General features: G+C 42.1%; 3 protein-coding genes across 6 annotated transcripts in view; all 3 read right to left on the reverse strand.

Moving 5' to 3' along the window:
* LOC116590816 (ribonuclease K3-like) overlaps nucleotides 1-25,572 on the reverse strand; it is a 32,860-nt gene extending 7,288 nt beyond the window's left edge. The window contains exon 1 of the mRNA XM_032343134.1: nucleotides 25,500-25,572. The gene's annotated coding sequence lies outside the window, so the exon portion shown is untranslated. The remainder of the gene's footprint in view (nucleotides 1-25,499) is intronic.
* On the reverse strand, nucleotides 7,134-25,802 carry RNASE4 (ribonuclease A family member 4). 4 transcript variants are annotated; one of them, XM_032343137.1, is made up of 2 exons: nucleotides 25,573-25,802; nucleotides 7,134-8,396 (listed from the first exon to the last, which is right to left on the reverse strand). In XM_032343137.1, the coding sequence occupies exon 2, from the start codon at nucleotides 8,377-8,379 to the stop codon at nucleotides 7,936-7,938; it is 444 nt and encodes a 147-aa protein (XP_032199028.1). In that variant the 5' UTR covers nucleotides 8,380-8,396; nucleotides 25,573-25,802; the 3' UTR covers nucleotides 7,134-7,935. The 4 variants fall into 4 exon arrangements, with proteins under 4 accessions (XP_032199028.1, XP_032199029.1, XP_032199027.1 ...); XM_032343138.1 differs by having other exon boundaries at nucleotides 25,500-25,716; XM_032343136.1 differs by lacking the exon at nucleotides 25,573-25,802 and adding an exon at nucleotides 19,175-19,327.
* Nucleotides 11,183-13,641, reverse strand: ANG (angiogenin; the record flags this gene model as incomplete). The annotated part of the gene is given in 2 exon segments (XM_032341748.1): nucleotides 11,183-13,361; nucleotides 13,363-13,641. Coding segments are annotated over 2 exon segments (435 nt in total), but the record flags the coding sequence as incomplete, so codon positions are not given.
* Nucleotides 25,803-25,855: the final 53 nt, after the last annotated feature.

Below are 25,855 nucleotides of genomic sequence, written 5' to 3' on the forward strand. Positions count from 1 at the left end.
CTTTAAAAAAAATTTCTTTTGGTTGCAAATCACCACAAATTGAGCTACCACTATTTTAGTTACCCTAAGGGGAATATATTTTAAATCACTGTAGGAATGGGGTAGGGATATTTTGAATGAATCTTTGAGTAACTACATTATGAAAAAATAAAGAAGGATCAGTCTTGGGAAAAAGCTGGATCCTTGGGTGAGCTGGAGACCAGGGCCCAATGGGCATGAATCCACTCTAAATTTTTTTCTCTTAAAATCCTTGAGATGTAGCAATTGGTTGGGTTTTGGAAATGACAGCCAAGAAAGAACTCTTGAGACAACTTTTCATGAAAAAAAAAAAAAGACAAATTCATGCAAATTCTTGAGACATCTTTCATGCATTAAAGTATGAGGACAGGACCCATGGGCAGAAAGAACTGCACTGGAGTCATGAGGAGTGGCCCATTTTATACTTTCCAGTTGGGAGGAGGTTAGAGATACTGTTAGTCTCTAGGGAATTTGGGAGCAAAGTTTCTAGGACCTTCAGAAGACTAGCTGTTTTAGGAAAAGGTCATTTATCGTAAGTATATCTCTCTTTTAGTACCAGAAAGAGAGAGATGACTCTATAAATCACAAGAAATGATTTTTAAATTTTAAATTCAATTAGCCAACATATAAGACATCATTAGTTTCAGAAGCAGAGTTTGGTAATTTATCAGTTGCAAATAACACCCAGTGCTCATCATACCACGCGCCCTCCTTAATGCCCAGCACCCTGTTACCCCATGCCCCCACCAACCTTCCTTCCAGCAACCTTCAAGGAAACCTTGTTTCCTATGATTAAGAGTCTCTCATGGTTTGTCTCCCCTTCTGATTTCTTCCCATTCAGTTTTCCCTCACTTCCCCTATGATCTTCTACACTATTTATTATATTCCACATATAAGTGAAAATATATGATAATCTTCTTCCTCCAATTGACTTATTTTGCTCAACATGATACCCTTCAGTTCCAACAAAGTTGATGTAAATGGCAATATTTCAACTTTTCTGATGACTGGGTAATATTCCATTGTGTATATATACCACATCTTCTTTATCCATTCATCTGTTGATGGACATCTGGGCTCTTTCACTAGATTAGCTATTATGGACATTGCTGATAGATATATTGGGGTGCAAGTGCCCCTTTGAATCACTACATTTATGTCTTTGGGGCACAGACCTAGTAGTGCAATTGCTGGGTCATAAGGTAGCTCTATTTTAACTTCTTGAGGAACCTCCATATTGTTTTTCAGAGTGGCTGCACCAGTTTGCATTCCCACCAACAGTGTAAGAGAGTTCCCTTTTCTCTGCATCCTTGCCAACATTTGTTGTTTCCTGACATTTGTTCATTCCAAGACCCTGGGATCATGACCTGAGCCATAACAGACTGTCAGACTGAGCCACCCAGGAGCCCCAAGGGGAAATGCTCTTATACATGGTTTCCAAAGAATTTTGATTGAGTTGGTGCCAGAAAACTCATCTTGGCTAAACATAATTTGTTGCTAAGACAATCACTATGCAAAGTCCAATAGATATTGTAGCAAGTTGTAAGTGTTCCCCCTGAGATCTTAGAGCCTTTTTTTTGTTTGGCCCAGTTCAAAATTCATGATTCCACCCAGGGAAGATATGCATAAGGACCACCTCCTTAATGACCTCCCTGTTTCATTTTAAACCCCCTTGACATAAGGACTTAATTTTTGTTTTGGAGTAAACTCTACCCCTAATGTGGGGCTCAAACTCATGACCCTAGGATCAGTGTCACCTGCTTTATCAACTGAGAAAGCCAAATCCCCATAAATGACTTTATTTTATTTCACCTTTCATAGTGGACAGAGGGAAATTGTTGTTTTCTGTTTTTTAGTCAGAATGTTCTGTTTATGCCCAGAACTTCCCTTCAAAGCATATTAGTAACAATGCCATACTGATGTATAGTCTCCTGATTCTCTCCTTGGATGGGAAATATGTCATCAGGATTAGATAGAGAAATACTGGCATTTATTGAAAGCACTGGTGTTTCTATACAAAAACCCATCTCAAGTCAAGCATTCCTTGAATAACAGGGACTCATATGCTGATAGACTGGATGGGGGTTATGTCATGACCACGTTATGAAGGTCCTCCCATTAGTTTTTTCTTTCCACAATGAAAGCTTTAGTTAACCATAAAGTAAAGTTAACTCACAATTAGAAAGCAGGTTCAAGATTTCCAGCTCAATGACATTTCACCATGTGATTCAACTTGGCTTCTTACACAGCACACAGAGCAGGACACAAGACAAACCACAGCAGAAAAAGATAACAGAAGGCTGTAGTAAGTTAACAAACCAAACTCAAAGTTAGTCTGTGGGCGCACAGTTGAGATAAGGCCTCGGTCGTGTCCTGGTCAGCTCTGGCCACACTGCTTCCTATGATCCATCAGGGAAGGATCTTGGTTCTGTTTGGAGATCAATGGGCAGAATCTTCGGGGGCAGTTGCCTTTTGTAAGTCATCAGACATCAAGGGCTCAGGTCTGAAGAGTCTGACATTGTGTTGCCAAATCCTCCTCTTTCTAAAGGGATTGAATCTGTCTCAGGCCCTAGGAAACCTTTTCTGGTTCTGCTCCTTATTAGTTCTGGGGTGTCAGCAACACTGGTCCCAGGGAATATCTCCTAGCTACAGTACCTACTGTGTCATGGCTTGACACAGGCCACTGCTTGACACAGAGACTGCTTGACATGAGAGACTCCATCTTGCTCTCTACAGGTTGTCTCAGATCACACTTCATAAATCCAAATACCCTCTGGTATTTTGGGGTAAAGAAGGAGAGTATAAAGACAGGAATTATGGGCACCTGGGTTTGGAGGACTTGAAAGATGACTCTGAGAAAAATTAAGATGGCCATCACGTGACCCTATACCCACAGCCCTTCCTAACAAGTTCATGGGATCCACTGAACAACTAAACCAGGCAGTGACCCAGTGAGTGCAGAGAAAGGCAGCAGAGAGAAGCTAGGAGGGCTGACATGAGAAGGGGCAAGCTCAGAGAGAAATCCACTGGTGTCCAAGGCATCTTATTTTACAGTGTATTATAGGAATTCAGCCAGGAATTTTGAGAATCAAAGGAAGCAATGCATGTGAAAGTAATTTTGTAAATAATAAAGTGTTAATGTTGATCTATATTATTTATAATATCATCATAAGGTTGATCTACCCCAGTAATTGCCAGTTTTAGCTGGTAAACCCAGTGTTTCTGAAATAAATGTGGTATTCTACTTTTGATGTGGAAGACAAACCATTGTAAACCTTAAGCAGACATCCAACAATTCAACTATGAGCTCAGCCATAAGCTCTAAGGCTTTTCTGAAATGAAGTCATCAGGAAGCACCCCAAACTGACTGGTATGAACATATCCCTTTATCTCTGCAGAAATCAACTACCAAGTAGCCCAGGTATGTCAGTTAACCCTTGTTTCTGAGAGCTGTTGAGCTGACCTCCTTCCTCGAGTTCTGTCTACCAGCTTCTGTAACAGACTCTGCTTGGGTTGTGGCTTCTAATTTGAGTTCCTAAAGAGATATTATCCCTTGAATTTAAATTTAAAATCATTTGTTACTTCTATTCTTTCTTTAGCATTTTCCTTGACTTTAACTCCTCTCTATTAATTCCTTGATATTTCCTTTTGTTAACCATCATTCAATTATTTATTTATTTGTTTATTTATTTGTCACAGAGAGAGAGAGATCACAAGTAGGCAGAGAGGCAGGTTGGTGGCTCCCTGCTTAGCAGAGAGCCCAATGCAGGGCTCAATCCTAGGACCCTGAGATCATGACCTGGGCCGAGGGCATAGGTTTAACCCACTGATCCAACCAGGCACCTCCCATCATTCCATTTTTTTCAGTGTTTTGGTACACTGTTTCTCAAAACCATAATAGATAGATGTCCTCATGCAGACTATAATAATGTTTTAAGGTGTCTGAAGCTGGAATCCATGGCCTTCCAAGGACTCCATGGAAGGAACTGACAGGGTCATGAACTGCTATGGGGTTATTAACCTCAAAAAATAAATCTTCAGGTAATTTTACCAGCAAAAAATTGGCTTATTCAGAATAGCAGAGAACTGCAATCAGGCACAAGCAAGCTATAGCAAAACTGTAGGCAAGTGCCTGAACAAAGAGAACACTTTTTTCTAGAGGAAAGGAAAAAGTTTGGAAGGCTGTTACAAACAGAAAGTCCATTGGAATAAATAGAGAGTGGGAAGTGTGGTCGCTTTGCTTTGGCTGGGTTGTGACGGACTAAATTGGCTGGACAGTTAAGAGCAGGGTCGGGGAGCCTATCTTCCTGCTGGACTTATAAAGTAGTTTGCCTTGCAAAGTAGTCTTTTCCTGTTAGATCTGTAATTGGTGAGTGATAGGGCATGAGGGCGCCCCCTGCTGGCCTCCACTGCCATTCTAAACCAGGTTTCCTTTTATTAATTTTCACAGGGAGGGAAAAAAAATAACATCTTTATTTTCACTAACCTGCCACTGAGATTTAACAATTTCTTCACTTCTGGGGGCAACTCGCTGGCTCAGTCGGAGGAGTATGCAACTGTCGGTCGCAAGTTCAAGCCCCACCTGGGTGTAATGGTGACCTAAATAAATACAACTTAAAAAAAAGAGAGAGATTTCTTTCTGTTGGTGGTCTTCTTGGCTATTTCCTTATCTTGCTACTGTGAACAATGCCTCAATGAACATAGGGACGTGGATATCTCTATGAGATCTTTATTTCAATTCCTTTGTATAAACACCTAGAATTAGGATTGCTGGATCATATATGGTAGTTCAATATTTTTTTTTAAGATTTATATATTTATTTGGGGTGGGGGAAGGGCATAGCAAGAGAGTGAGAGAGAGAAAGAATCCCAAGGAGACACCCCAATGAGCACGGGGCTTGATCTTCCAATATGGACCTTGATTTCCCCACCCTGAGAACATGACCTGAGCCAAAATCAAGAGACAGACACTAAACTGACTGAGCCACCCAGGTGCCCCAGTACTTCTATGTTTAATTTTTGGAGGACTCTCCATACTGGTTTCCATAATGGCTACACCATTTTTACGTTCCCACCAATAGCATAACAGGGTTCTCTTTTCTCAGTATCCTCAATGTCTTGTGTTAGCCTGAAGTATTGGAGAGTGATGCCATCAACTACAGCATGTACATTGCCCTCACTATTCGTGATCAGCCCCACAGACGTTTTCCCATCCAGAGCTGATCTTGTGGCTGGACTGACCCTTGTGGCTCTTAGGTTGATTGCAAGATACACCTCAGCAACCCCTCAGGGAGTTTTGAAAAAATGAGGCTAATAAGCCTCATATATTCGGGAAGGTATATGGCACAGCCAAAGTGATGTCTTGAGTAGTGAAAGAGTGCACAGACTTGGGGCTCTGCCTTTATTGGAGTCAATGGTGGGATCCCCAGGATTTTGAGGTTTCACTTTTTATTGGTGAATTTAAAACATAAGAGTGGGAATGAAAGCATGGGAAAAGAAAAGGGGGGGGTCACACAAATGTTCAGTTATCTAGGTCACCCAGAGCCAAAGAGGATGCATCATGGGTGGGATGACATCCCTTCTTAGCTAGCTGTACAGCCAGCAATGTGTGTATTTGAGGGATGTCTTTGAAAAAGATGCCTTGGCAGTCAAAAGCTTATTGTCAGGCACTTAATGGTACACTTATACCACTTCTTATCTTTTTTTTTTAATGATAGCCATCCTTTATCAGATATGTGATGATATCTCATTGCAGTTTTGATTTGCATTTCCCTGATGGTTAGGGATGGTGAATGGCTAAAGAAAATAAGGTATAAACACACAATGGAATGTTATTCAGCCTTAAAAGAGAATGAAATCCTGTGATTTTGGACAACATGGATGGACCTGGTGGACATTATGTTGAGTGAAATAAGTCAGACACTGAAAGACAAATACTGTCTGATCTCGCTTATATGTGGAATCTACAATAGTCAGACTCACAGAAGCAGAGTACAGTAGTGGTTACTTGGGGCTTGGAAGATAGGAGAAATGGGGAAATGTTGGCCAAATTTCAGTTTAGCAGCTGAATAAATTCTGGAGATCTGATGTATAGCATAGTGACTGTAGTCATGTTAAAACTCAAAATGGAGTTCCTTGTGCTAAGCCCCACATTACCAAACTGAGACTTAACTCCAGTTTTGACTCTCCCAGAAACCGGGACCTGCTTGTTCAGCAGTAGTTAGATAATCTGCCTGATAGATCCCTGCCATTCCGTAAAGGAAAGTAACTTCGCAAAACTGGATCTGCTGTTTTGCCTAGTAGTTCATCGCTGTTCCTGCTTCCTCCTGCCTAAAAATGTCTCATTCTGTACAGCTCCTTGGAGCTCCTTTCTCTCTGCTAGATCGGATGCTGCCTGACCCACGACACTGAATAAAGCCAATAAGCTCTTAAAAATTTACTCAGTTAACATGTACCTGGCTGGCTCAGTCAGAGGAGTGTGACTCTTGATCTCCGGGTTGTGGGTGTAAAGATTATTAAAAGCAAATAAACTTTTTTAAAAAGAAAGTCATTTTTTAAAAATTTACTCAGTTAAATTTTTTTGACAGGTGGCAATACACTACTATACATTTGAAATTTGCTAACAGGATGAATCCTAAGTGTTCTTACCACACACACAAAGGAATCCTTATATGAGGTGATAAATTTATTAATTAGCCTGATTGTAGGGAGAATTTCATAATGTATATGTTTACCAAATCAACTTTTTAAAAAGATTTCTCTCTGTATCTGCTGTAAATCAAAAGATTTCAGTTTAGTCCTTACACACACACACACACACACACACACACACACACATATACTTCCTTTCCTTAGCAGCCAACATCTGCATATATCTCTGTTCCAGAGTTTGTTTAAAACAGTCAAAGGTAGAAGGAAGAGGCATGGGAATTGGAAGGATCATTCTCTCTGGAGTAAATGAGACAAGGGGTTCTGTGTCATGGTTATGGATCTGGTGGGTATTAATCTTTGGCCAGAGTGTATGAGGCTAGTAAGGTGTGTGCATGCTTATAAGCAGAAGAGGGTAGGAGGGGGGATAAAATGCCCCCCCCCACAAGAACCTTAGGACAGCCTTCTCACATACCTGCAGTTTAAGTCCTTTATTATAAAGAAAACATGAAAGATGTTTCCATTGGGAAGAGTGAATGAGTCTTAAGTGAGCTCCTACATTTTTAATATTCTGACTTACTAAAGAGATTCAAAAGTCTGGGAAGAGAGAAAGTAAATCTCTTGTATCATTTCTTGATGCTGTTAGAGCCCAGCACAACAAGGGAACCAGATTATCCAGATAGGGCTCTCATTTTGCCAACATGCATTTCCAAATTTCAAATACTTCTCCCAACAGCTGACTTCTGGGAATAACCAAAGCAGTTACTTTCAAAACTCTCCTTGTGATGAAGTGGAAAATGGCCTGGATTAGAAGCCAGTTCAACTGGATTTTTGTCTCAGCATTCCCACTAATTTCACGGTCTTCAGCAAATCCCTGAACTTTGGGTTCCTACATATAACATCAGCAGCATTATACCAGTGCTGTGCTATTAAAATGAGATGATTTCGATGTAAGCCCTTTGAAATGCTTGTAATGCTTTATAAATCCATATAATGACTAAATCCCAGAGGATAGGATCTGAGAGAGCTAAGCTAACCAGTATTATAAAAGAAAGGCAAAACATTTACTACAGAAAAGCCCGGACTCATCATAAGTTTATGTCTCCATTTCTCTTTGATATAATGTACTTAACAGAATGGGTTATAAAGAGAAAAAGAGTCAGAAGCAGAGGAGACAGAGCCGAGGGCAGCCCAAATGCATTATTCATTGCTATTCAAGGAGTAAGTTAAAGGCCAACAGGTCAGGCAGTAACCCACACAGGCTGGTGTCTATCTGTCGAAGTGCACAGGCAACTGCGGGTCACCCTCACAGGCAATGACCACATGCCTAGTGCTCGCCAATGCCCGGTATCTGCAGTTGGGGAACCTGGAACTTCCTGTCTCCCTGCAGTCTGTGACCCTCACTACACCCTCATGGCAGTTCATCTTGCCATTCTTGCATTGGATATTGGTGGTGCTGCAGATACTACGAATGTTCCAGATGTCTTCATGGACAAAGGTGTTGAAACGCTTGCACTGACGCGCGGTCATCTTCCGTCTTTGCATCATCAAGTTGCAGTAGGTGTCATTGCCACCTGTCTCCTCAGGGTCCACATGCTGCCGCAGGAATCGGTGATACATACGATCCTGGCCGTAGGAGGGCTGCACCAGCCCCAGCCCCAGCAGGGTCAGCAGTAAGAGCAGAAGCAGTGAACGGGTCCTCTGGAGAGCCATCACTACCTTGGAGATGCCTAGATGGAAACCCAAGGGGCAGGAGAAAGGAAGGTGAGATGCGGCACTGGGGAGAGGTGTGGGGAATGGCAGATTGACATTGCCTCAACTCTAGTCTCCTCTTTCCTCCTTATTTGTACCAGTTCCCCCACTCTTCACTGTTCACAACTTTTCCCGTCTTGCTTTCCCAAGAGCGAATAGTTTGCAAAACGTGTTTTTCTCTGAAAACTAGAGCCGATCTCTTTTATGGAGAGAACTCGCTTCATCAAGTACAGCGACCCAGTACAGACACTGACCGTGTGGCTCTCCAGTATGTCTGGCCTCTGTGGTCACAGAGGGAACAGGAAGAAGCGGCAGATCTAAGGGAAACTGGAGTTGACCATCTCTTGAGGTAATTCTCTGGTCATAGGATCTTTGGAGTTTTTGGTACTCTGGAGACTCCGATTTCCGAAAGTTTGGATACACTCATGATATGTCAGAGCAAGTTTAAGAACTAATTTTCATTCCTTACATCTGGAACTGAGGAAGGTGCAGAAAAGAAGCCAGAGTAATACCAGAGGTATCTTTCCTCTCCTATGGCTGTTCTTCCTGTGGTATTAAAATCAGGTCCTTTTCGAAATCCTGTTCATCGTCTATAAAGAGCCCCTACAAAAGCAGAGTACCCAGCCACTGTGCTTTGAAGGTAGTGAATATTGGCTAAATAAATGAATGTAATGAGTGAGCTCGTGAACAAATGAAATGAAATGGATATAGAGAGTGAAGGTGTTTTCCAGGCTTGTGGAATTGATCACTAAACTAAGAAACATTTAAAAAATAAATTTAAACAGCATAATCTCCACAAAAAAGGACATGGATTGTGTCTTTTATTTCCCCCCTGGGTGAATGTACAACCCAAAATACTAGGCCCTGGTGATACAGTCTATCTATTGTCATGCATCTATCCTTGATGCTCTGCCTGTCTTGTCCTTAGCTGTTGGTAATTATCCATAGTCTCTGGTTGCAAGACCTTTGTGTTGTCCCCTCTTGATGGTAGGAAATAAACATTTGTTTTACAGAGTTAGAAATTAACAAACAGAAACCTCTGGAACAACAACAAAGAAAGCACTGTGGTATGGATTAGAGAAATTGCTTTGGTGGACTCATTAAAGAAAGGAAACCAGTTCTCTCTGGCTCTAAAATCCGTACTCTTTCCACCATCCTCTGACTGCCTCTCCCGTCCCACTTCCTAAATATTCAAGATACCAACGATGTTTATGCTCAGAGTCGCTTCTCCCCAGCAACAGAATTGAATCCGGGGTGGAATAGGGTGGGAGGGGAAGTGCGGGTCACTCACCAACACTAGCTAGATGCTGCCCTCTGGCGGACAACCTCGGATTGACATGGAGTCCAACCTCGAACTCCTTGACTCTTGCTGGGGGGCAGGGCTGCCTCACGAGGGCAAAGAAAAATCATCTCCAATTCAACCTGGAGTCAGACAGACCCGTTTCTACACGTGCAGTCCACAATCAGCCTCAGCTAAACTCCTGGGTTGATATCTCTGGGTACTACTGTCCTTCGCTTTCAGAGATGCCGTGTCTTGGTGCCGGGTCATGAGCGTAAAGGACTGAAACGGCTGAGGAGGGACCTGCAATCGGTCCCACCTAAGCCTACACTTTGGTTAGTGGTGACGACCAGGATGAAAGAGAACCATCGCTCTTTTCCATGCCACCTCCTAGGTTCATAGCCGCCTTCTGCCTCTACACAGAAAGTTATAAAGCTCTAGGTCATTCCTTGGGCCTGTAGCTGATATGGGAAATAGAGTAAGGAAGAGCGGGAAGACGAGGAGCTGTGAGAAGAAGGGGGCAGGGAGAAATTATGTTCAATTTACTCCTCACCCCAGCACCAAAGGATATAACTTCTGAAGGCGCACTTAGCACTTGGGTAATGGTTTCATCACGATGGTGTGCTTTGTTTTCCCCAAATTTAATCTTGTACCTCTCATCTTGCACAGTTCTGTCTACTTTCTCTCATCCTGGTTCTTTGTAATGGAGATCATGGTTTAGCAAAATAACTGGCTACAGAGAAGATGTAAACTACTCATGCAGAGCAAACCCCCAATCTCAGCCGCACAGACCGACTGATTTAACAAGATAGGGGAAAATATTAGCCAACAGAAGTCCAATGTAAACGTCAATGGGTACATCTCAAGGCTCTAGGAACAAAAGAAAATCAAATGACCGCCAAATCATCCCAACACATACTTTTTGGTCAGAACACGCCTCAAAGCCTTTTTCTGCTGCACCAGATTGACTCTCAATAAGAACTAATTCGGATACCATGATCCCAAAGACCTAGCTTTGCCACATTAACTGTGTGACCTTGGGGAAATTACTTAAACTCTCAGCATATTTTCTCATAAGTAAAATGAGCATAATCATAATCCCTACCTCTCAGAGATATTATAAAGAATAAATGATAAAATTGCGGTAATGTGCTTATCACAATGTCTAGCCCATAATAAGTGTTTAGTAAATGTTGGCAAAATCTTTTCACAATTTCCATTCTTCTTGGTTTCCTTTGCTTCCTTCAATCTGATAAAAATAATGAATGACTACAGCAAATTGCATATATTTTGGATCCCCTCCCCTTTATGTTGTAGAGTACTTATATTCCCAGGAAACTATGAGGCTCTTTTTTTTTTTTTAAGATTTTATTTATTTGACAGACAGAGATCACAAGTAGGCAGAGAGGCAGGCAGGGGTTGAGGGAGGGGGTGGAAGCAGGCTCCCTGCTGAGCAGAGATCCTGATGCGGTTGGATCCCAGGACCCTGATCTCAGGACCTGAGCTGAAGACAGAGGCTTAATCCACTGAGCAATTCAGGTGCCCCTATAAGGCTCTTTTTAAGGTGAACTACTAGAATTTCTGCTCCGTCTCTAGAGAAATCTGTCCTCTCTAAACTGCATGGAATTTTCTTTCTAGAATGCCACCATTCCTTGAAGGACATGACATTTTTGAGGTTATTCTTCTCTTTTCCTTGCGAAGTCAATAAAGTACAGCTGACCAGCACTTCAATTCCTCAAATGATTCACTCCAGATAAAATGACCTGCCTGTGACTTGATATTTCATTTTAAAGAGCTTTTGAAAATGAGAGAATAAGAGACCCAGAGCAAAAAGTACTAGGATTGGCTCCATAGCTGCTAGCTTCCTCTACAAGTCAGGAAGCACCTCTACCCCACTGCCATGCAATTTCCCAGGAAATAGTCATTTGTCCTAATACTAGAGCAGAGTATGCAATGGCAATGCTGTAAGCAGATGTTTGGAGAAGACACCGGTTTTCATAATATGGTGTGATCAATGTAACAAGGGTCCATGCCTTTGACCTTCTCTATCATGAGCTTGAGTGGGGCAATGATCTGTATGGAAGTCACTTTGCTTCATATCAGGGAGATAGTACTGGTTGGAGAACCTGAGAAAGGATCCAAATATTCTAAAAACTCGTACTTACTTACTTTAAGTAATTAAGCCTTACTTACTCCTTAAGGGGTTTTTGAGATTTTATAGTAAGACAGTTTTTCTAATAAGAGAGGTTTGGAAAATTCTTCTTCCTAACTACAGACAGTGTTTTCAGTTTGGAAATAGAGAACTCAAAGTGGACAGATTCATGGGTTGAGGGTACACCAGTAACCTACTTCTCCATCACTTCTTCCCAAAATCTGAACATTTCCAGCAAGGCCTAGCTCTCCTGGGTGGCATCTAGATACTGGTCTATAACCTGAGTATTGAGCAACTAGGGTTTGGGGCCTACTTCAGGGCAATGTGGGCAGCAGGAGAGGCCACCATTGGGAATATGGTGACCACAATAGTTATATATTCACAAAACAGCAAAACTGTGACTTATAACTGTAATTTATTAACTACTTTCCAAATAAAATATTGAGGCAGCAGTTGATAGAAATTAGGTTAACAGGAAGTTAATCGCTTAATCTGTGGATCGGTTAGTATATTTTACAAAGAGAGTATTATCAACCTAAGCGTATGTTTACTTGAAAATCAAGTCTAGTTGAGGAAGAATAAGGGATAATGTTTGCAATCTATGATCTCGGACAGTTACCAGACATTGGTCAATAAAGTAGGAGATTAAGGAGAAAATAATGTAACAATGAATAAATACATAAATAATAAAATAATCACTTTTGTATCCTTATATAAAATAGCCATGAGAATATCTTAGGAACATTCCATTCAAAGCAACATCAAAAAATTACCTCCTGCTTAAGATGAGTGGTAGCTGCCCTTTGGAATTCATGCAGGAGTACATGTACAAGTACGTGTGTGAAAAAAAAGTGGAATGAATCTATTGGTATTTACTCTTAAACTGTTCTTCTCAAGGTTTAACATTTGTAAAAGTAATACTGGCTTATAATTTTCCCCTTTCTATTTTCCCCTTCTGTTATTTGCCACGAGCCCTGGAGTTTTCCTAGTTCTCTCTGCAAAATGAATCTAACAACCTTACATTTACAGAAGGCTAAAGTCCACCTCCTTACTGACTGATAAGGAACTGATAATGAAAAGGGCATTTCTATTCAATCCAATCCTCTCTGGGAGCAGTTGAACGGAGAGAATGGAAGAGATTAATAGGCCAATAATTAGTGACAAGGCTCTGAGCCTTACTGATTTCAGAGACATTTTTATTTATTGAACATGTTGTAAAATAAAGAGATCATGTTGGAAAACAAGAGATCCAGGCAGCTCATTCTCTAGGCCCCTGACCATGAATGTTGCCACCACCATTCTGGGATGTGGAGAGAAATGCAAGGAAAAGAGAGCAGAGCCAGCTGTGGCCTCTGATTATGGACTGAAAAAGGACTCATCAAAGTGAACAGGTAAGCCATGTTCACAGCCAACAACAATGTGTCTGAACCCTGCAGTAGCTCTATACTGGCACAGAGGCCGAGGGGACCCTCCCCTATGCCTGCAGGTGGTGACCTGGAAAAGAGACTTGCTTCAGTCTTAAACCTTCTCAGTAAGGTTCTCCATTATTTCCACAGATGGCTTTGATGTTTTTCTTGTTGTCATGAATAAAGGTATTGGTGTCTTTGCAGGGTGTGGTCAGGCCTCTTCTCTTCATCATGATTTCACAGTATTTGTCATTCCGGCCCCATGGTTTGGCATCATAATGCTTGGTCAGGAAGCTTCTGTACCTAGGGTCATCCTGAGCCAGGGCTGGTGGGGTCAGACCCAGACCCAGCACGTAGACCAACAACAGGGAGCCCAGCCAGGCCCATCATCATCTCTTCCAGTAAAGGGTCCTGCCAAAGGCCAAAGGAGGTGTGCTAGGGGTATAGAAGAGCATTGCCCGATCAGGCTAAAAGTACAGGGACTTTCCTCTCTGACATGAATCAAGTATCTTCAGTCACCTAATTACATCTTTTCTTTTCTCTTCCTCATTAATCTCAAACTTTTCATCAATCTGTTTCTTTGGAAAGTCTATTTAAAAGTTTCCTGAGAGGTGCCTGGGTGGCTCAGTGGGGTAAGCGTCTGCCTACAGCTCAGGTCATGATCCCAGGGTCCTGCATGGGGCTCCTTGCTCAGCAGGGAACCTGCTTCTCCCTCCTCCCCTGCCTGCCGCTCCCCCCTGCTCATGCTCGCTCTCTCTCTCTCTCTGACAAATAAATAAATAAATAAATCTTTTTTTTAAAGTTTCCTGAACACAATTTCATGTCCCAACCATGTTTTTCTATTCCTCAGAATTGGTGAGTATTGACTTACCATATTGTAGCATTACAAAATCCACTCACACTCTTTCACTCATTTATCAGTTACTGTAGTAACAAATTTTACACAAGCCCTTGCAGGTATCAAACCACTGTGCTAGGTCCTGGAACACAAAGACCATCAGGACACACCAAATGCCTCCCTAAAAGAGGATGTAGCATCCACGCAGAAGGGATGGGAGCTCCAATTTCCTGAAATGAGACAGTACGATAGGAGGTGAGAGCTATGAAGAAGGGGGACTTTTAGGGAACCCTGAGCCCAGGGAAGGCTCATTCAGAGGACTGTTGAAGACAGGATTCTGGGTAATCATGATAGTTTGTCGGCGGGTTGTGAGGAGAGAATATGAGAGCAGTTTATCCTCAGGTGACGGGAGGCAGCCCTAGTTTCCCAAGAAGTAGACGTTTCATGGACAAAGGTGCAATTATGATGTACCATTGAGAAAGAGCAGGGAGAAACATGGAAGAACCCATGTAAAGCTTACAAGTGGTTCTGGGGTGAACTCTTAGAAAGGACTGGAAAAAGAAGAATAAAAGCTTATTCCTAGGTGCCTCTTACATTGAAAACACTTTGGATTATTCTCAGAGAATATTACCTAATTTTCCCTGCACATGTATATAGACTGTACACCACAGTTAAATGACGTCTCCATGTGGTAAAAACAAAAACAAACCCCAAAACAACTCCTTAGACCTTTTTTTATTTTTTCTAAGTAAACTCTAGGACACACATGGGGCTCAAACTCACAACCCTGAGATCAAAAGTCACATGCTCTACCAACTGAGCCAGCCTGGCCCCTCTCCTTAGATCTTTTCATCAAGTCAAAGGCTTTACAACTTGCTGCAATGATTTCTCAAATCTTTCTCAAAAGAAGAAGAAAGAGAAGAGGATTGCTGCCATATCTCTCAGGAAAGAGCTGTCAGTCTCAAACTCTAGAACTCCCACATCCCAGGGGTGGTGTGCCAGATACTCAAACACACCCACAGGGTAAACATGGTACTTCTTCCTGGAGCATGATTTTAGCTCAATGATGGATAATTAAAAATGGAATTAAGCAAATACAGATTATAACAAAACAGAGAACAATTTTTTATGAACTATTAAGGTCTTATTTCTTATGAAATTTGAAGATTTGAGAATTGAAAGATACTTGGTGTTTGCAGCAGGTAGTTTCTGATTATACTTCTAGTTCTTTGGAGAAAATTTTAAAGAATATTCAGAGCTTTTAAAAACCACCGTAGTCCACGCTTACTTTGGCAGTCCATATACTTAAACTGGAATGACAAAAATCACCATACTCCTATACATTATATCAAATATATGTGAATACCCCCCACATTCAACAATAAAAATTATTTTCACTGTAAATTTGAAACCAATTTTATAGAGTGCCTGGGTGGCCCAGTCAGTTAAGCGTCAGAGTCTTGATTTTGGCTTAGGTTATGATCGCAGGGTTGTGAGACTGAGTCCCCATGTTGCCTCAGCTACATGCTCAGTGTGGAGTCTGCTTAAGATTCTCTCTCTCACTCTGCCCCTATCCACCTCTCTCCCTCTCAAAAAAAAAAAAAAAAAGAGGGAATTGATTTTTATAATTTTGTTTCTCAAATTGTCAGTAATTCATTTAATTTATGACTGGGTAGGGTGTTTTTTGGCAATCATCACACATACTTAGAAATTCTTGAAAGGGAAAAAAATTTGACCTTCAAATTATTCTTAAATGTAATATAATTCCTATGAATACTAAATTTAAAAATAAATGGTATATTTTCATGGACATTAAATTATTAATCTTTATTTTGTGCTTTCCTGGGCGCCTGGGTGGCTCAGTTGGTTAAGCAACTGCCTTTGGCTCAGGTCACCATCCTGAAGTCCTGGGATCAAGTCCCACATCAGGCTCCCTGCTCAGCAGAGAGTCCGCTTCTCCCACAGACCTCTCTCCTCTCATACTATCTCTCTCTCAAATAAATAAATAAAATCTTTTTTAAAAAAGAATAATCTTTTGTGCTTTCTTGTGAAAGTCATAACCACGATTTTCATATTAAGTAAAATTTTTTAAAGATTTTTTTAAAATTTATTTGAAAGAGAGAGAGATTGAGAGGAGGAAGGTCAGAGGGAGAAGCAGACCCCCTGTTGAGCAGGGAGCCTGCTGTGGGGCTGGATCCCCCGACTCCAGGATTATGACCTGAGCTGAAGGCTGTCGCTCAACCAACTGAGCCACCCAGGTGCCCATATCAAATAATTTTATAGCCCTCACAGAGGCCATAGGTTCTAGCACTAGACCCGTAGGGTTGCTAAACGGTACTGGGAGTATGACTGTGCATCCAGAAAAACAAGGGAGTCTGGGATTTTGCTGGTTACATGGAAAGACATGTGACAATAGTAAACAAAGTGAACTCTCTTATCAACATTTGGCATTGATTTGCCTTGTCTGTTTCATAATAACTATAAACAAATTTGGTACACTCCTAAAAAATCTTTTGACTATTCCACAACACTGATGTAAGTAGCAGCTGGAAAGTTTTCCATTAAGCACTTAGCGTATCATTTGCAACAGAATCAAGTGAAATTGCACTTAGCAAGAAAGTGGTATACAACTGCAGGGGGGAAAGTCACCCCTAAAAGACTAACACGTATTCCTACAGGGCTGCTGCTCCAACACAGCTGCTCGGCTACCTTGCTGCCAAGCTCTTTACATTTATATTGTGCTTTCCAGTCTCCTGGGTGTGTTCTCTTTTTTTAGTTTTTTGGAAGACCTCATCAAAGTTTTATTGATTTGGATCAACTAAGTTTCTTGCTCAGCAATTGACAAATATTGCCTTTTTTTTTTTTAATAAACATATAATGTATTATTAGCCCCAGGGGTGAATTGCCAGGCTTACACACTTCACAGCAAATATTGCCTTCTAAAGTCAAAGGTAACTGTAGAATTACAGGATCTCAAGATCCAAGGCACCTTAAAAGAGTTCACACAGTCGCACATCTCTTGCAGAGTCAGAGTCCCAGTGTTTAAAAAAAAAAAAATCAGGAAATAGAACCAGAACTGGTAGTCCCCCAGAGAGTCCCTAGGTGGCAGTGGTGGATAGGGATGTTCCCAACCATTCAGGGCTGCAGAAGAGACCTTGGGTCCTTGTAGATGTGCCACTATTACACAGGTTGTGGGGATACTGCTGCTCACAGAAGGGAGTATGAGCCCACAGGTCTACCTAGAGTCTCTGTCCAAACACTCTATGCTTTAGATATTAAGATGAAGGACACTTCACTAAATATAAGTGTCAAAGCAAAAATCACAAAGCTGATCTGTCCACAAGGATATAATCAAATAAAGATTTACCTGTTGTCAGCTTTCATAGGTGCCATTTCCACTATTATCTATGTGGTCTTGGGCAAACAGTGACCTGTTTACTTGTCGGTGTTTCCTACTGGTGTGTAATCAGTAGGAGGACAGAGCCCATATTAGTCACTTTGAATCATAGTGCCTGCCTCATGGTAGGCCCTCTATAATTATGTTTTTAATGACTGACTTCATTTTCCCCTCCAGACCTAAATTTGTTCATCTGTAAAAAAGAGTTGCTATCAGTTACGGCCTGAAATTCCGTAGTTCTCCTTAAGTATAGAAGCCTTTTCCTTTCCTTTCCTTTTCTTCCACTTGAATTGAGAGACAAGTAAGTTACTTGTGTAAGTTTAGTTTGGTGGCAAAAGGCACCAGCCAGAAGAAATAGCTAATAGATTGACTGAGGAGCATCATTCTTTAAGGCTCAGCAGGTAAGCCAAGCCCACAGACCACCTCTAGTTAAGACACTGGACTGACACTACATAGGCTCTTCATATCCTAAAAAAGCATTTGCTTATTGGAGGTTGAAGGTCCTCACATCTCAGTCTTAGAGGTTAAAGAATATCTTTGTTTCTGATTTGCAGAATTTGCACATTCATTCTGTAGTAATTCAGCTAAGGTTCGTCCAGGCTTATTATAATCTTAATTTCCTAAGACATTCAGAGACCAAATCCCAGCAAGTATACACTAGGGTTACCAGTAACAACATCTGCTCTGCCACTCATAACTTCCTCACTTATATATTCCATACGAAATTTCCCAAAAATGGGAGTTGAAATGGAATTGGGAGAAAACACATAAGACATTATATGGGGTGCAGAAGTGAATCTGCCTAGGCCAAGTGTGCAGAGCCTCTGATCTGGTGGCCAAATTCATTCACACATACCTTTCTACACCTAAGCACATAACTGTCAGATTTTCATAGCTGGAATTTGTCCCACAACTTGTTTTTTAGACGAACTTCACCTTCTGTCTCAAACCAGTCCCTTAGTCTTCACAAAAAGTAAAATACTCTTTCTCTCCCCTTAGACAATGTTTTGTATTCAAAAGATCCATCAAACTTTATACACCAGGGAGTTAACTTGATAATTTATGATTATGACTATGAATACAACTTCCATTAACATAGCCTCACGCTTTTATATGTTCTAGGGCAATATTATCCAAACTGAAAGCTTACCACCCAATGCATATTCCTCTATCTCCTTCCTTCTTTCTTCTCTTCAAACTGAAAGTATACCTTTTTTTTTTTAACCTTGGCATTTGTTGTTCCATTGTGTTTTCAAAGAGCAACCAAAACTTTAAGGAAAGAAATTAGTGGGAAGGTTTACAAGAAAACAGAGCTAAAAGTATATTCTCTGTTTCTTTCCTTGCTAAGTCACATAAAATGTCAGGGCAGGGAGCTCCAGATAACCTTCCAGCAGATGCTTTTCCTAGATCTTTGGGGACTTTACCACAATTTAGGAATCCCTCCCAAATCACCACTTGCTCCCAGTCTTACTAATTTCCCTTTATCCACGTTTAGGCTATTCCAGAAGAAATCTGTTTGCATTTTAAACTTTAGAATCTAATTTGTTTCTTTCTTAATTCATGAACTTGGGCCAAGAGTTTTTAAAAGGGAAAAAATGGCTTTTTTGAAATGGATGGATGTCTAGAAATAGTATACATATATAAACAAATAGAGAAATAGGTTACCCAGGAGGAAGAGTCTTACAGAAGTCTAGAATTTTCCTTCCAACTGAAGATGGGTTCCAGCTATTGGTTCCTGAAGATGGGTTCCAGCTGTATGGACCTGGAGGTCTCTCTAGGTTCTGATTATATAGTGATCAGACAAACGGGGAGGGAAGACTAGGTCTAAAGATCCCCAATGCTGGCAGAGACATGAAAACCAAGGACACTGCGCTTGGACAAACAAAGAGAGTCATTCACCTTTCCCTGGGCATGACTGGGTCGAACATTAACCCACATAAATTAGAGATTTGTTCTGGGAGGCCAACTTTGATAAACATGGTCTTTTGTCCCACAGCTGCTTTTTTCCGATGTCTGTGGTTCCGACTCCTACCCATGACAAGACATGCAGTGATCTGGATCCAGAAGATATTGTTTCTGATCTTATGGGCCATCTCTAAGAACTGTGTTGGAGGAAGCCTGCAGAGTAAGATGTGGCCTCCCAGTAGGATGCTGTCCCACTGTCCTCTCTTTTTACCCACATAATTTGGTTTCACAAAAAGATGCTAAGTAGACTCTTCCATAGATTGCACAGAACCAGGAAAGCATTCCTAGAGGTTATGTGACAGCTCTTACTACCCTGCCCCTGCCCTCAACCTTCCAGCCACTAACCCCCAGAAGTTTCCTTGCCTTATTTCAAGGGCTTCTCCTTTCTTTCATCCTTACCTGTTCACAAGAGATTAATCCTCAGCACTCAACCTTCTGTTCCTTGTAACACAGATGTAAAATTGGTTATCTCCACCATCAGTGCAACCCTGGTATTGTGTCTACTCACTAAGTGGATCTGTCGCTCGAATAGAAACAAGCCAACTGGGTCAAAGTTTACTGGGGTCACTTTATAAGGATCCTATGGTTTCAAATATCAGGCAGTGCAGGATGCCAACTCTTTCACAGACCCTCAGTAACCACCTCCACTGCTGCTGAATCTCCAAGAGTGCTATTTTTTTAAAAATCCTCAACCCTCGGTAGCCATCCAACCACCTTCAAGTTTTCAGTCTGCCTGTCTCTGAGGTATCAATCCAGACTGGCATCCTGCCAATAAAATAACTGGACTTAAAATCATCCTAATAATTATAATCATAATAATAGTCATTGCCTTTCATTTAAAGAAACTCTCACACATTTGATAATATTTAACCATCACCAGGACTGTGTGAGGTAGGTGTTACGAAGTCAGTTTTTCTCATGAAAGAAACTGCCAGTTCAAACAACAGAAGGATAGTTCAGTCGGACTTCAAACTCCTTGTCTTCAGGGAGAGGATCTACTCATCTTTCCAGACTCGGCATGAGCAACACCGCCTCTGAATCTGACAGGCTCTCCTCAATCCCAGCCCATCCCAGGAGAAGGGGCCCACATCTTCCTTGGAGGATTCTCTGTACCCAGTACACACCAGGCTGAGGCAAGCACGGAGCCACAGTCCCAAGCTGACAGCTTATGCTGCATTGCTTCTAGACTTCCAACGTGCCTTGGTGTGTGTGTGAAAAGCTGGTGAGTCAGCCCGAGTGAAGCCTATCTGTGTAAGAGTCTTTGATGTCCCGGGAAAGGAGTCATCCATAGAGAAGGACATGATGAGAGGAGGGAGAATGATGCCAAGGCTATAGAGCAGTGTCAGGCAAGGACTACAGTGTGCTCTGCTCACATCCCCTCTGACCCCGCCTTCTGGGGCCTAGAGGAAGGAGGGCACTGCAGTAACAACGTTCATAAAAATCAAGGTTGTTTCACTAAATCTATATAAGGTTCAGAAAGCATACAGCAAGTTAGTGTGAAGGAGCTCACTCTACGGTTGACCAGAGGTGGTATGGGAGTGGGGCGGGAAGTAAAGCACCTTCCCCACGGTGAGGATCCCTTTGCAGATTGAGGCACGTCTGGACAAGAGCTAGAACAACAGGTCAGACCATTTGCTTAATCAAAAAGGAAGAGGACACTGAGTGTTGGCACCTTCAGACATTTTTAGCAGCACAGGCCAGGTGCAGAGACAGACCTCACCCAGGGAGGTAGAGCAAAAAGAAGTAAATGGCAGCCTCTCTGTTTGGGTTAAAGGGGCTAGTTTGCAAATATGTTTACACCCCCTGGGAACTTCAGGAATGCTCAGAGAAGAATGTGAGCTGATCTGGAGATTTTACAGCATGGGTGGGATGGATCTGGCTTTACTTTAGGTTGGCAAACGGGCCATTAGCCATCATCTTTTGATGATTAATTAATCTTCTTGAATCTCCACTAGATGGAACCCTTAGAGAGAAGAATAATTATGTCACTCATTTCTGCATTCTTAGTATCTCAAAGAGTGGCTCACTCCTAGGCCCCAAGTTCTTCTTGTTAGCCCTCAGTGCTTCTATAAATGTGCCATCTGGTCTCACTTTGGAGATCCCAACCATACAGATTCTCCTGGCTTCTGTTAAGACTTGCAGGCACAATTGGGTTTCGCAACAGTTAGCAAACAAGGTAGGCCTAATTCCCAGGTAGAACTGGAAGGCTTCCAAGGTTCCCAGGAAAACTCTGCTTCTGGCATTAGTGGTAAAACCTGACCTTCATTTCTTAGGTATTGGTCCCTATTCTAATGTAAAAATCTATAGGAGGATTAACTCCTTAAACAGGCTGTGATTCACACATGCTTGTGCATTAGCTGTAGAGGCTGTCCTAAGAATGGTTTTTGGAGGAGGTGCCTGGGAGCTCAGTTGGTTAAGGGTCTGCCTTGGCTCAAGTCACGATCCAGGGGTCCTGGGATCAACCCCCACATAAGGCTCCCTGCTTGGTGGGAAGTCCGCTTCTGCCACTCCCTACTGACATACTCTCACTCTCTCTCTCACATAATTAAAATCTTTAAAAATGAATAGATTTTGGTAGCTGAAGTGGCTTGAGGATTTGAGGAGGAGGAAAAGTAGACAGCATGGCAAACCTGGAAAAAACAAACTTCAGTGGCTTTTCAGCTGTGGTAAGGCACAGTTCTGCCTTGCTTCGCTTTTTTCCCCTGCCCTCTTCCCTTTTTCCTACATCTCCACCCAAATTCTGAGCTAAAAGGAAAAAAGTCTGAGGAAGTGAAAAAAGGACCAAGCACACAGCCACAAACTACCTCTCCCTCAGTACCTGGTGCCTCAGAGTTACTGAAGTCTCTGGAAAGGAAGGGACAGGTGTCTCTGCCCATACAATTGTTCTGCCAAACACCAAAGTTCAAAGTCCTTTAGGTACAGAGAGATTATTCAACAAGAAGACGTGGGGCTCGCTGAGTGGGGCCTCTACTGGTATCTAACAGAGCACCCGAATGCGGACTTTCCTTTTGTGGGCAAACCCTAACTATTTGAGTGGTACCTATTTTAAATTAATCATGTATCACTTTTTTAAAAGAGGCTGAAGAACTGAATTCTAAAGAGATACAAGCCTGTCGTTTGGTGGGGAAGACACTGCCAGGCCCATACAACATCCTTAAGACCTCAGCAATCCCAGACTACAGAAGAAGCTGCTCACTCCCAAAGTCTGTGGGGATCAAGATGACTTGAGCAACAGGCTTGAGTAAATCTCTGGTAAATCACCTGAAGGCAGAGATAAGGTACTCCATTCCAGCATCACACACCCATACACACACTCACACACACACACAGTCCCATGGCTTGAAACACCAATTCAAACACCAACTCACACAAACAGATCAGCTTCTGATGTTAGCTTTATTCTGTGGTGCTGGGGAGCAGCCTCTAGTGTCTGAACACAGCCAGGTCACTTTCTGGCCTCCGGGATTTCACTTGAAAACTTGGGGAGAATTCACAGCCTCCCCCACGCAAAAAAACAAAAAACCAGTTAGGTGAATGGTGAGTGGTTAATTGTTTTTCTTTCTTTTATTTTCTTTTTTTTTTTTTTTTTTTCCATCTTGGCACAATGAGGTTTTGATGAAACAGAAAATAAAGGTTTGGGGAAAAAAAGTTTGACTATTTCATTAAAATGCCTCTAAGTGCTTATTCATTTGTATTGCAAACTACCTAAAACAAGGAGTATATATATATATATATATACATATATATATATATATAAAATCTTCAGTAATTTTAATAGGTGTAAAGCAATTGTCAATTGAAAAAAGCCCAATCATATATTTTTTAAAAATGTTTTGACAGCTTCAACTTAAAAGTCATCATCCTTTTCCTGAAAATTTTCCTGTGTCTCTTCTTCACATCTTGCACATAGACACAGGCAGCCCAGGGTTCTTCTTCTAAGGACTCAAGTGCTGGTGTCCTTTACCCTTTATACAGAGTACATATGTTTAATTCTGTCCTTAAGACAAATTATAAAATTAGGTGATGGAGAGAAGTGACTAATCTTTTCATTTGTTTGAACTCTAACATTTTTTTTAGGTTTATAAGCATGAAATTAATTTACTAACAGAACTAATGGTTAAAAGAGGATGAAGATCCAATGAAAAGAAGGATAACATCTCCAGGAGTGGGAGACACTATGGCTATGGGAGAATGGGCCAAAGTCTTGTTGACATGCCTGTGTGTTTTCAAACAAAAACAGAAGTTACACATTCACTTTTCAACAAACTGAGCTTTGTGCCCATTCTCTTTCCCAGATTTCAAGGTGTTCTGCTGAGAATAACTGTTAACAGAGATTGCTCTTCACTTAAATTCAGATTAAATAAAAACTTTTTTTTAAAGATTTTTTTATTTATTTGACACACAGAGAGAGAGAGAGAGAGAGAGATCACAAGTAGGCAGAGAGGCAGGCAGAGAGAGCGGGGGAAGCAGACTCCCAGCTGAGCAGGGAGCCCTATGTGGGGCTCAATCCCAGGACCCAGAGATCATGACCTGAGCCAAAGGCAGAGGTTTAACCCACTGAGCCACCCAGGCACCCCTAAATGAAAACTTTTAATGAGGGGTTTCATTGGCCTGCTTCGGTCCACTTTCTTAGCCATCTACTTTAATTTCTGAATCACATGGGCAAATGCTTCCAACAATAACTTGACAAATCTCTTACCTTTGCCTGATTGTAACCTGACATCTGCTCTTGCACCAATAGCCAGAGCCATTCTTCTTTTCCTGGAATAGTTTCCCCATCTGTTCTGCCAAACTACATAGCTCTTGTCCACATTAATAGAGTACCTTCTTTTCTATAAGTACCATCTTACTACCACCCTGCCACCCCAAGAAGTCATAGAATAAGAAAGAGGGAGACCTGGAGGACTATCTCTCAAGGCCTCATAGAACAGATGAGGATACTGAGGTACAGAGAAAGAAAACATGTACTGCACCAGGAACATCTGGTGTTCCAGGGACTAGAAGCTTTCTAATGCACCACATAGGTTTCATAGTCCACACTAGCAATTTCTAGAAAAATAAAGCTAATTTTAAAGATGCCACCGAAAGCTGCTGTTTGAGGAAAACCTACTGAATATTCCATGAATTTCAATAATATTTTATCTGTAAAAAGAGTTGCTTATAATAAAGTGTGTGTAACAAAATTATCCTTCTGCACAGTTAGTAACTGTGTTGTTGGTAGTTCTTTGAATACCTAAGACTGCTTCTGGGAAGTTGGCCAGTGCTGTTCAGATAATAATACCACTTGAGTTTCTAGTGATTATATTTATGACTTGATTATAAGGTTAGGGACACAAAGGGAGGGTCTTGCCTCATTTGAGATTTCCCTAGTCCCCAGAATGATGCTGAAATTGTTTTTACTGTCCTTCTTGAATAAAGATGTTCTCTTTTGCCAATGTGTTACCATATGACACGCTGTCTCAGAGTAAAAAGACTGAGGATCCCAACACTTTAGTAAGAAAGCTTAAAGAAGAGCCTGTTGGCAGTGAATCCTGTAATTTTGCAACATTGGCTGCGGGTGGGGAGAGAGAAGTGAGTCACCAGAAAACAAAAACGCAAGCCCCACAAGGCAGTTATGCTGGCAAAAACTGGACAAGGCCTAAATCTGGCGATCCACCTGGGTACCAAGTAAAGAATCCTTGGGTTTGGGCAAGTGCAGGCCTTCCCGGGCCTCCACCCCGTTCGCCAGTTCCGCGCCCTCTTCTGACCCTACATTCTAGGCGCTAGACTTTCCCGAAGCCGTCTTTGCTTCGGGAAAGTCTAGCGCCTAGAATGTCTCTGCTCGGCTGCGGGAAGTAAATCTCAGGGTAGAAATGTAGAGTCGCTAACTCATAAAAGAACAAGACTTTGGACCTTCCTTCGTACTCCTGAGCGGCTCCAACGCGGTTCTGCAAACGCCTCCCCGAGGAGTCCCACACTGTCTCTGCTAAGAAGGGGCTCCTCGGGCCAAAACGCTCTTGGTAAAACTACTGAGGAGGAGGAAAGAGAGCAGGATGTGAACCCACCTCGGCCTGGAACGGGGCTGCAGAAACGCGCAGGACAGCGGAAAGAAGTTTTTCTCACGGCTTCTTCCCCTACCTGTAGGATGATAGGGAGCAGGTAGAAAACGCAAAGACTTCCTTTTAAATCTTGCTTTGGATCCTGGGTGGGGTCGGCATACGTGTGTGTACAGGAACGGACGGGGCACGCAGCAGGGAGAGGAAGGCGACGGGGGAGCCTCGGTGCAGTTGGGACCGCGCCCTGTTTCTCCCCGGACGCCCCTCCCGCCTAGACCCGCCTCTGCAGTGGGCGCGGCGGGCGGGCCCTGCCTGAGAAAGGAGAGGGCCTGCAGACCCGAGCCCCACGCACCTCCAGGGACAAC

Source organism: Mustela erminea, chromosome 5 (genome assembly GCF_009829155.1).
Source record: "Mustela erminea isolate mMusErm1 chromosome 5, mMusErm1.Pri, whole genome shotgun sequence".
Taxonomy (NCBI): Eukaryota; Metazoa; Chordata; class Mammalia; order Carnivora; family Mustelidae; genus Mustela; species Mustela erminea.

What these genes read in the sequence shown, in the direction of transcription:
- RNASE4 (XM_032343137.1), bottom strand. Translation starts at nt 8,379, where the DNA reads ATGGCTCTCCAGAGGACCCGTTCACTGCTTCTGCTCTTACTGCTGACC.